The sequence below is a fragment of the Notechis scutatus genome, chromosome 5 (assembly GCF_049901735.1).
Source record: "Notechis scutatus isolate UNSWTSFEM ecotype Mainland chromosome 5, rNotScu1.2, whole genome shotgun sequence".
Lineage (NCBI taxonomy): Eukaryota > Metazoa > Chordata > Lepidosauria > Squamata > Elapidae > Notechis > Notechis scutatus.
This window is the reverse complement of record NC_142013.1, coordinates 90,640,964-90,650,427: the sequence shown is the minus strand read 5'-3', so window position 1 is coordinate 90,650,427 and position 9,464 is coordinate 90,640,964. Positions and strand designations below refer to the sequence as shown.

General features: G+C 35.4%; 1 protein-coding gene across 1 annotated transcript in view; it reads right to left on the bottom strand.

Moving 5' to 3' along the window:
* The window catches only part of IPO5 (importin 5), a 32,302-nt gene continuing 22,838 nt past the window's right edge, over positions 1-9,464 (bottom strand). Inside the window, exons 21-26 of the mRNA XM_026668912.2 lie at positions 8,781-8,836; positions 7,663-7,785; positions 4,296-4,515; positions 3,303-3,531; positions 1,913-2,054; positions 1-729 (exon numbers count right to left, since the gene is read on the bottom strand). Coding sequence (XP_026524697.1) covers positions 643-729; positions 1,913-2,054; positions 3,303-3,531; positions 4,296-4,515; positions 7,663-7,785; positions 8,781-8,836 — 857 coding nt within the window. The 3' untranslated portion in view covers positions 1-642. The remainder of the gene's footprint in view (positions 730-1,912; positions 2,055-3,302; positions 3,532-4,295; positions 4,516-7,662; positions 7,786-8,780; positions 8,837-9,464) is intronic.

The following is a 9,464-nucleotide window of genomic DNA, read 5'->3' as shown; positions in this document are numbered from 1 at the left end:
TTTTACACAAACTCTGACTGTATTCAATGTCATTTATTGAGGGAGTGGATGAGATACCGTCAGACATGCCAGACACTTCACATTCAAGGCTGAGAACTCAATGGTTTTCTTGAGCCACTATACAAGCCTGGTTCAGAAAACTAAATTTGATATCAATGAAGTCTTCATGCTTGATGGTGCCTTCAATTTATAGATCCTTAATCTATTGGATTGGTGGGCAGAAGGAAGTTTTCTACCCTACAAAAATACTCACTCCAATATGTTTCAACACTAGAGGGTAAAAATGCATGTAATCTGTTTTATAATGGGTGCCTACGAAATACCTGCTTTAAAGCTGTCTCAATCAGTTTATCCTTAAAAAGAAATTTCAACTTGTTTCCCTTTCACTGCCATATAGTTGGTTCATACCATTACAAAAATACTCTTCAGTGCTATTGTAGGATTTATAAGGAATTGCGTCTGTGCTGATGGGGTAGAAATTCTTAGCAACACCATCTGTAACTGTTTCTTCCTGCTGCTACAGCATGTAGGTTGCAGAATGACTTACATGCACTGCAGTTTTCTCTTAGAAACAAAACAAAGAAACCTAAACCGAAGGGTAAATGTTTATTTGGAGTTTTTGTGGATGATAATTAAGGCCCTTTATGGAGAGTTCAGGAGCTCCTGTATGGCTGCCTTCTGTTCTGCATTTAGCTGAGATATGCATTCTGTCCACAAGCCTCCAGAAGTCTACAGAAGAGAGAGAACAGATAAATGAAGCATGAACATGGCTTAAACTAATTTTTGACCAACTCTAAACCAACTCTGGGTGGCTCATTAGATAAAAAGAACTAAATAACAATGTTCAATAGATAGAAATTAAAGAACAGCATGGAAAATCCGTCCACACAACACCAAGAATATATTCAAAATGTATTTTCAAACAGGATAACATGGAAATGACATTTTCTGTTCATCCCCCCCAATATTTAAGATATCCATGTTAGTTTTAAATGTGATCCAAAACAGATTTAACAATTTTATATGGCTGAGGAAAGGGAAATAATAAAATCTCTCTAATATAATCAACAATGCTATTATATTTTTTTCAAAATTCAGCATCTTATAAAGAAAGTGTAATATACTTGTAGCATACAAGAGTGAAAAGCTTTTAAAATAACATTTTTATAATTTTTAAATAGCAATAGCACATAAACTTATATAATGCTCCATATGCTTTATAACACCGTCTGAGCAGTTTACAAATGTCAGCATATTGCCCTCAACAATCTGGGTGCTGATGTTTTAAAAACAATGCACCATTGGTATATGATACCAGAAAAACTACCTAAAATATATAAAAATACAAATCTATGCTGGAAAGAAGGAAACCAACATGCAAACCAACATGAAGGGTCATTAGTGAAATTGTAATAAAGATAGAAAATTGTGGGTTCAGATACATATAATGATATAAAGTATTTTAAAAATTAGTATTCAACTGAAACCAAAATTTTTCTTGCTAAGGGCTAATGAGTAAACAACTCTCCACGTGACACTAAGTGAGATGACCAAAACTGATTTTCACGTCATATTCTCTTCCTTATTTCTAATTTATGAAAGTTTTTCTTTTTTGCCCTTAGTCAAATCTGAAAATCTCAAGGTCTGGAATCTCAACTGTGGTGCCTATGCTTATGCCTGATGAAATGCAATCTCATCCCAATCAGTCCTTCCTTTCTACTATCTGCTACTTCTAAAATGCAATTATATTTTGTACTTGTTAGGAGCACAAAAGCACTGAATCTGCTATTCAAAATAAAATTTGAAAATTGCCTATATCTATAGTCCCCATCCACTGATTGAGGGTGGAAATGAAAGTACAATTATATCAAACAATATAATAATCTGCCTATCAATATTAATTTGCATTTACCTGTACTTGTCGAACTACATTTGCCAGTCGTTTGGTACATGGATCTCCTTTCTTGATTGCTTCACTAATTTCACCGTCCGCAATTATACCAAATATTTTGGGCAGATTAGTGTTGTTGGGACCCAGGACAATGGGATTATTACTGTTGAGAATAAAAACAAATGTTGAATGTTAATGCAAACTGAGAATAACCATCAGCAGTAACAATAAGTTTAAGCTCACCTAACCTTCCAACCCATGCATCTGGGATAAAAGCCATATCTTAAGGGAAATGTACACCTGATTATTATCAGCATATTGATAATAATTCGCCCCATGCTATTGAACAGCCTTGCCCAGTGGCTTGTGTACATGTTAAATAAGAGAGTGGAGAGTCCTAAGCCTTGATGCAGTCTGCAAAGAAATGGTTTTGGGGTCAATCTCTGCCTTCTATCAACACTGACTGGAACTGACCACGACAAAAGGAGCAGAATGAGCAAAATATTGTGTCCCCAACTTCCAACCTCTGGAGCTGTGGCAGAAGAATCAGTGGTATTGAAAGCCAGTAGGTTAAGAGCAAGGATGGACACACTATTCCCTTGATCCTCCTACCAGAAGTTATCCGAAAACTGATCAATACTCTTCCCCCCCCCCTTTTTCTCATTAGAATGATAAAAAGTTGAGAAGGATGTATAAAAAGGCAAAACAAAACAAACCAGATTTTACTAGATCTGTCAAAACAGTACTAAATGCACTAAATGTTCAATAAACATTGGGCACAATTTTGATCTCTTGATCTAATAATCATAAATTTCTTTGTTAAAAATGTTTGATCAATTGACGGAGTCACTATGTCTATGAAAGCATGCCTTAAAGCAGCTTTATCGAAACAAACGTAGCAATAAGAATTCAAAATAAGTTCATTCGATTCTTCTGCTTCTAAAACATATAAGGATAATTTAGTATAAAGCTGCATTTGCTAAACAATAATTTCATTCATTAAAATGAAATCAGTAATTCTGCCTAGGGGATATGGATATATTATTTTGTCCATTAATCAATGGTTGAATCATTAATTCAATTAATTCAATTAATTAATTAATTAAATCATTAATTCAAATTGAATCATTAATTCAATCTGTGGTCTGTGGACTCTGGCAGGCTGAAAAGTCATCAGTTCTGCGAAGGCTTGAAGAAATATTATTATTTAAATCGGTTAAGTCTTGATGGTCCACAAAAGGTTTTTTTTTTTTTTTTGGGGGGGGGCATGGTGAAGAAAAGGTTGAGAACCACTAGTGTAAATTATCTCTAATTATTTTTCCAAGAAAGGAAAAAAAAGCTTTAAAATTCCCAACATTCAAATATGCCATCAAATTAAACAAATAGTTATGTCTACGTATTTTCTAATTACCTCTCTATTAAGTCACACAAGTAATTGAATGTATGGACAGCTTCCTCTTTGTCTTCATGAAGAGGAAGCCATGATAACCAATGAGGCAGAACTTCTTCAACATTTATACAGTCAGGTTTGAACTTCATGATTTTCCCCACTGCTGAAATGCAGTTTTCTGTTGCGTTGATATTTTCTTTGGTTTTGGCCTCTGCTGACTGAATTACTTGTACCAGCAATGGAAGTGCCTCTGATAAGGTGAAATTTCAAAAAAGCAAAAAACACCTTGAGTAATAATACTTTAATATCAGCATTTAAATATAGCATTTTAAAGCACTCGACTACTTGGACTTGCAAGAGAATACTAGAGAATAAAGTGCCCTTTTCCAGACATAATATGGCTTCTAATCATGGTACTGCATAACATAATTAAAAAATACATTCTTCTCAATAATCTTTTTTAAAAGTGAAAAAGGAGCAGTCAGGGATGCTTTCAATAAATGAGGACAATATTAAGTGAGGACCTCATGACTGCAACTTTGACCTCCTACTGGTTTCCCCATAGATCTTGCATGACGAAATCAGGACTTTGGAAATCGTGAGTATATGACCATGGCTCACTGCAATGGCCAGAACTCCAAGAACCCTTCATAAGTTCCTCACTGTTAGTTGTTGAACAAGTAGTTGTAACCTGTACACACATTTCACTTTTTCCATTCAGCAGTGCTCATTACTGTCTGAATTACAGACATTCCAGCAAACATGTCTGAGATTAGAAATATCCTATATGCCTGTTACACAGTGCCAGGGCATACCAACTTTAAATAGTTAAGAGACAGATTCTATATCCAGGTAACTATGCCTGAATATAGACAACAAATCTTAAGCATGAAGCAATGCATCATTCTATTGGTTATTCTAATATGCTAAACATGATAAAGCACTACTTTTTAAAGAAATATATTGGTCAATAATGCTTTTATTTAGATCATGCTGAGAAATATCTTTACGTACCTGTACAGAAAGGCCGATAGTTGTCCCCACCAAACTGTGCCATAACTCCAATACCATATGCAGCTGCTTGCCTAACTTCTGGACTGTTATCGCACACAGACTGTAGCATAGGTCTCAAGAAGTATTCTGCGTATTTGAATGAGGATGGACTGCAGTGTTCTATGACATCATCAAAAATGCACAAACCCCATTGCCTGTCAGGCCATGGCCTATGTGGACACTATGAAGTAAAAACAAAGAAATAAATATCCAGCTTTTTGTTTATTTAAAATGTAACTCTACCATCCAACCACACTATATGAACAGTAGTCTCCCTGCTGCTTGAAATACCTTTCATAGCTTTGAATATTCTTGTGATAAGCCAGAGCATAGCCACTTTAACAGCTTTATTGTTTACTCAGTTGTACATATTGCTGAATACAGCATACACACACAAACTTTTCCTATAAGTGGTTTATGCAAACATACAATTTATTGCTAAGATCTAAAAAAAAAAACCACATTGCAATAAACATGTTAAAACATATTTACAAAACCTGACTTTTTTGCCTTCTTCAATATCATTCTATAGGTTTTTAAATCATTGTGGATGAACATATTCTTCTAAAGTCAATAAAGGAAATCATTCCAGACCAAAGGAAATGCTAGAGATGGATAAAGCCTACCGAGCTAGTGAAGAATTATTTATATTTCAGAATGTTCCATTTATCCAGGAGTTTGGGTGTGGACCAGATGTTTCCCCAAGTTAGTCCTAAACCAGAAGTTCATAGGGTTCTGGAAATGTGTTGTCCAAAACACCATTAAATGCTTCCATTTCAAAAGAGTACATACATTCTACTATACTTTCTCTTTCAGATTAAGTACATTATTATTATTTCCCTTGTAGAAGAAAAAAATAACAGTACTCTTCTAACAATGAAGGATGGATGCAGTTTTCATATACATATTAAGCAAAAACACATAAGTGGTTAGAAAAGATTTCACTTTATAATTCTCTTAAGTACTGTATTCATCTTCTTTTAATGACCCCATAATCCCTTGCGGGATGAAGCCTGGACAACTGAATGAAGCTGAGTGTTTACTGGCTGGATGTTCTTCCATACCCATGCAGGGTTATTTATATTCAGCAGATAGAGTCTCATTGTGCCCACAGAAATATCTGTCTCTACCTAGAATTGAACTCACAGCCTCACAGTGAGGTCAGTGCTCCACCTCTAGGCCACCACTCAGCTTAAGTACTGTATTATTTTTCATAATTCTTTTTAGCATACAGTAACTCCACACAACTGTGTAGCACCTTATAACACCTTCTATTTTTCTCTTTTCCATGCAGTTTCCATATCATCTTTCCTTAAGTCTATTTTCCATTCATTTGTTCAGGAGATTAATCTACCATCTAATGTTTTTCCATACAGGAGAAACATTTTTCTTTTGGAAAACTGTCAGGTCACTCTTAAAATGGCCTGATCCAGAGAAGAAATGGAATATTCCAAAGTTGTCTAGAATGCTCTGCAACTACCATGGTGTGTGTGTGTGTGTGTGTGTGTGTGTGTGCGCGTGTGTGTATGTGTGTATGGTATTCAGCTTTGTTCGAGTATTTTCCCACGTCATTATAGTTGTGCTTGTAAAGTTGTAGCAACATTTCGGCAGAATCTCATCTGCCATCATCAGGCTTCTGTATAGTGTTCATCTGTGAGTCAGACTTTCACAGCCGTTTCTGTTTTAAATTTGGTGCTAGCCTACTGCTGTGCCAGAATGGTTTTTTCTTCATCCTGATTGGTTGGGAGTCTTGGTCTGTGTTTATTGGTCTTGGAGTTTGCTGTGTTCTGCTTGATTGGTGTTTCTAATATCTTCTGTCTGTTTTGTAACATTTTTTTGTCTTGATTGACTGGCAACATTGTGTTTCCTGTATTGGAGGCTTTTAGTGCGGCTTGGCTTCGAGTAAACGGATGGCTTCCTAATAAATGATATATATCATTTATTATATATATATATATAAATATCATTTATTATATATAATAATAAATGCACGCATCGCAGAACACAGAAAAGAAGAAAATACTTCCTCCCTTTTCCAGCACCCTAAAGCCACAGGACATGAAATTAATTTTGAGGGAACCAAATTAATCTCCAATACTGAACACTTCAACAACAGAATAATCAGGGAAGCCATCGAAATAGAGAAACACCCCCATAACATGAATAAACGGGACAATGCCTCCCGCCTACCAGACATCTGGAAACTAGTCCTCACCAACAAACGAGTCCCAGCCATGAAAACCAGCACTGGACCCAAAACAACACATGACACCACTACCATTCTCCCTCACTAGACTCAAACCCAAAACCCATCCCATAGACGAAAGACAACCACCGTCCAGAAACCAGACCACGGCTGCATCACTAGCTGCCACACAACCTGACCCCGAAACCAAGCAAACAGACACATGCCATGAACACATATCCAGGCCTCAAACTCGGAGGCAAACCAAAACCCGGAACGTCACATCACAGCCACCCGCTTAGGATATCACATCACAGAACTCAGGAGGTTACGCCACAAAACCTCAGGATGTTGCAACACAGCCAACGACCCAGGAGATTACAGCACAATACCCAGGATGTCACAACAATAGAACTCAGAAGGTCATCACACAGTCCATTACCCAGGTTGTTACAACACAGGAGGCGGATAGACAGACAGCTAATACCTCAGCCACACATGTTCTTACGAAAAAGCCAGCCAATCCGCAAACATCAACTCCATCAACCAATCAAGAAATGACAACACAGCCAACCTTCCCACCAGTATATATAGGGAGACAGCAGCTCCGATCACGCTTTGCTCGCACAAGCACGAAGCTGAAAGCCTGAAGATGGCAAGTGGGACCTCGTTGAAATGTTGCCAAGATGCTCTCAATCTTACACAGGAAAAGACCCAAACACGCCAAGACTTGCATAGCTGTACCTGTGAAAATCTATGAAAACAAATATATGTATGTATGTATGTCTAGGTGTGTTCGGGTCTTTTCCCGTGTAAGATTAAGAGTATCTTGGTGACGTTTCATTGAGAAGATACTCTTAATCTTACATGGGAAAAGACCCGAACACACCTAAACCTACATACCTGGACCCATGAAAATCTATGTATATATATGTATATATATGTATGTATGTATATACATATAAATAAATATATATATATAAAGAGAGAGGGGGGAGGGAGGGAGAGAGTATATGTCTAAGCTTTGCATTGATGGCATCAATACAAGGTAAAAATAAATAGGCAAACAGTTAAGCATCACTCCCATGCACTTTCTCTTATTGGTCTTACAGTGACACTTTACTGCTCATACAGGCTACTTACAATTAAGTTGACAATTTGTGGCAACAGCTGTTCAAACCATGGTAACACATTTGCTTTGTAGCTACTGAATATTGAGTGCAAAATATCTGAAACTTTAGTCAAAATGTAGACATCACTGTCATGCTGATGAAGAGAAAAAAAGTGGAATTTGATCAGATATGACAGGGAAACCTTTATATATTTGAATAATTGTAACTTTCTTAAATGTTATACATTTCATAAGCTTTGTGTTTAAAACAATTTGTGTGTTTCTTAAGAGGATGAATTGACAAATGAGCCAGTCTGTGTAAGGACATTAATGGGCTCCAAATACAAAAGTTCTAACACTGCTGCCAGCAAGGAAAATCTCAAAAATATATTGAATTGGCAGAAAGTAAAGCGTTAAATTGTACTCCAGTTGCCAGTTGTAGTTGCTGGGTTAACTGGCCCATGGGATATTTTTTTTTAAAAAAAGCATGGTTCTAAAACCACTATTTTTATTTCTATTGTTTATCTTAACATGTTTAAGAATGTGAAATTCCTCATTGCCTGCACTATATTCATCATTCTGATACAAATTTATTTCATGACTTGCTTGAAAAGTAAGATTTCTACAGCAAGTAAAGTGCTACTAAGATTAGCTACAGTTTTATTGAGTGTTAAGGCAGTATGGTGGTGATAATGGAGATTGAATTATTTTTTTTCTGCCAACATTTTTAAATTGATTTGCTCAAGTAGGCCCTGTAAGCTATATACTGTATTTTATGTTCTGTTTTTTCTGTACACAAATTATTTTTAGGTATAAATATGAAAATTGTGTGCAGGTCAAAGCAAATCTAAATAATCTGACATTCCAGGACCTGTTAATGATTTCTGTCACTATATTGGACCAAATGACATGATATTTTTTTTAAATTATTGTATACATGTCAAAACCTGGACAATCTTTTCCTTTTTTGCTGAACAGCCAATACTGCTGATGTATGCACTGTTTCTGACCACATGAAGAAAATTTTAATAAAGATGCAATACATGAACAAAGCTTTCGAAAGCTGTGTTTCCTTTTCAAATTCTCAAGTTTGTAACATGAAATTATACATTTCAACAATTATATATTTAACAAATAATAAGAGCCTTACTTCATCTTGCAAGGACTCCTCAACTTGTTCATCATAGTCTTCATCTTGCCTTTTCACTAATTAAAAAATAAATGTATTAGCATGGCTTATTTTCATAAACATTCCAGCTTTCTGTAAGACAGATATACAAAAGGAACACTGAGGAATTATTTGGTATTATCCTAGCTAACATGGATAAATTATCACCAAGCTATCATGGAAAGCTCAGATTTGGAGAAACTCATTTGGTTCAAAATAGAGACAAGGAATATAATACATACATATAAAATCAGGAAATAAAAATGTCAAAAAAGTTTTGACTACTAAAATTGAAATGTGTTCCCCCATAGCTAATAAGCTACTCATATTTTTTCTTTATTACAATAATATAATAGGAAGGTGCCAGATAGATTTTTAAAAACATACCACGACACCTTGTTCTACTGAAAAATCACAAAGTTATCAGTTAACTAATAATCACTTTTTGCCTAGCAATAGTGTAAATAAGGAGGAACTTTTATTTTGCATTTACTCCTAATTTCTTTATAAAGTGTTGTGATAAATTCATGCAGAACTTCAAAGCAAATTTGGAAGAATTTCTGAATTGCTCAGATTGCTATTTTAACTTTAAGTGTGAGTTATCATGTTTCTTTTAAGTATTTACATTTTAAGTTCTCTAAACACTGAAATTTGGAAAGATAAATA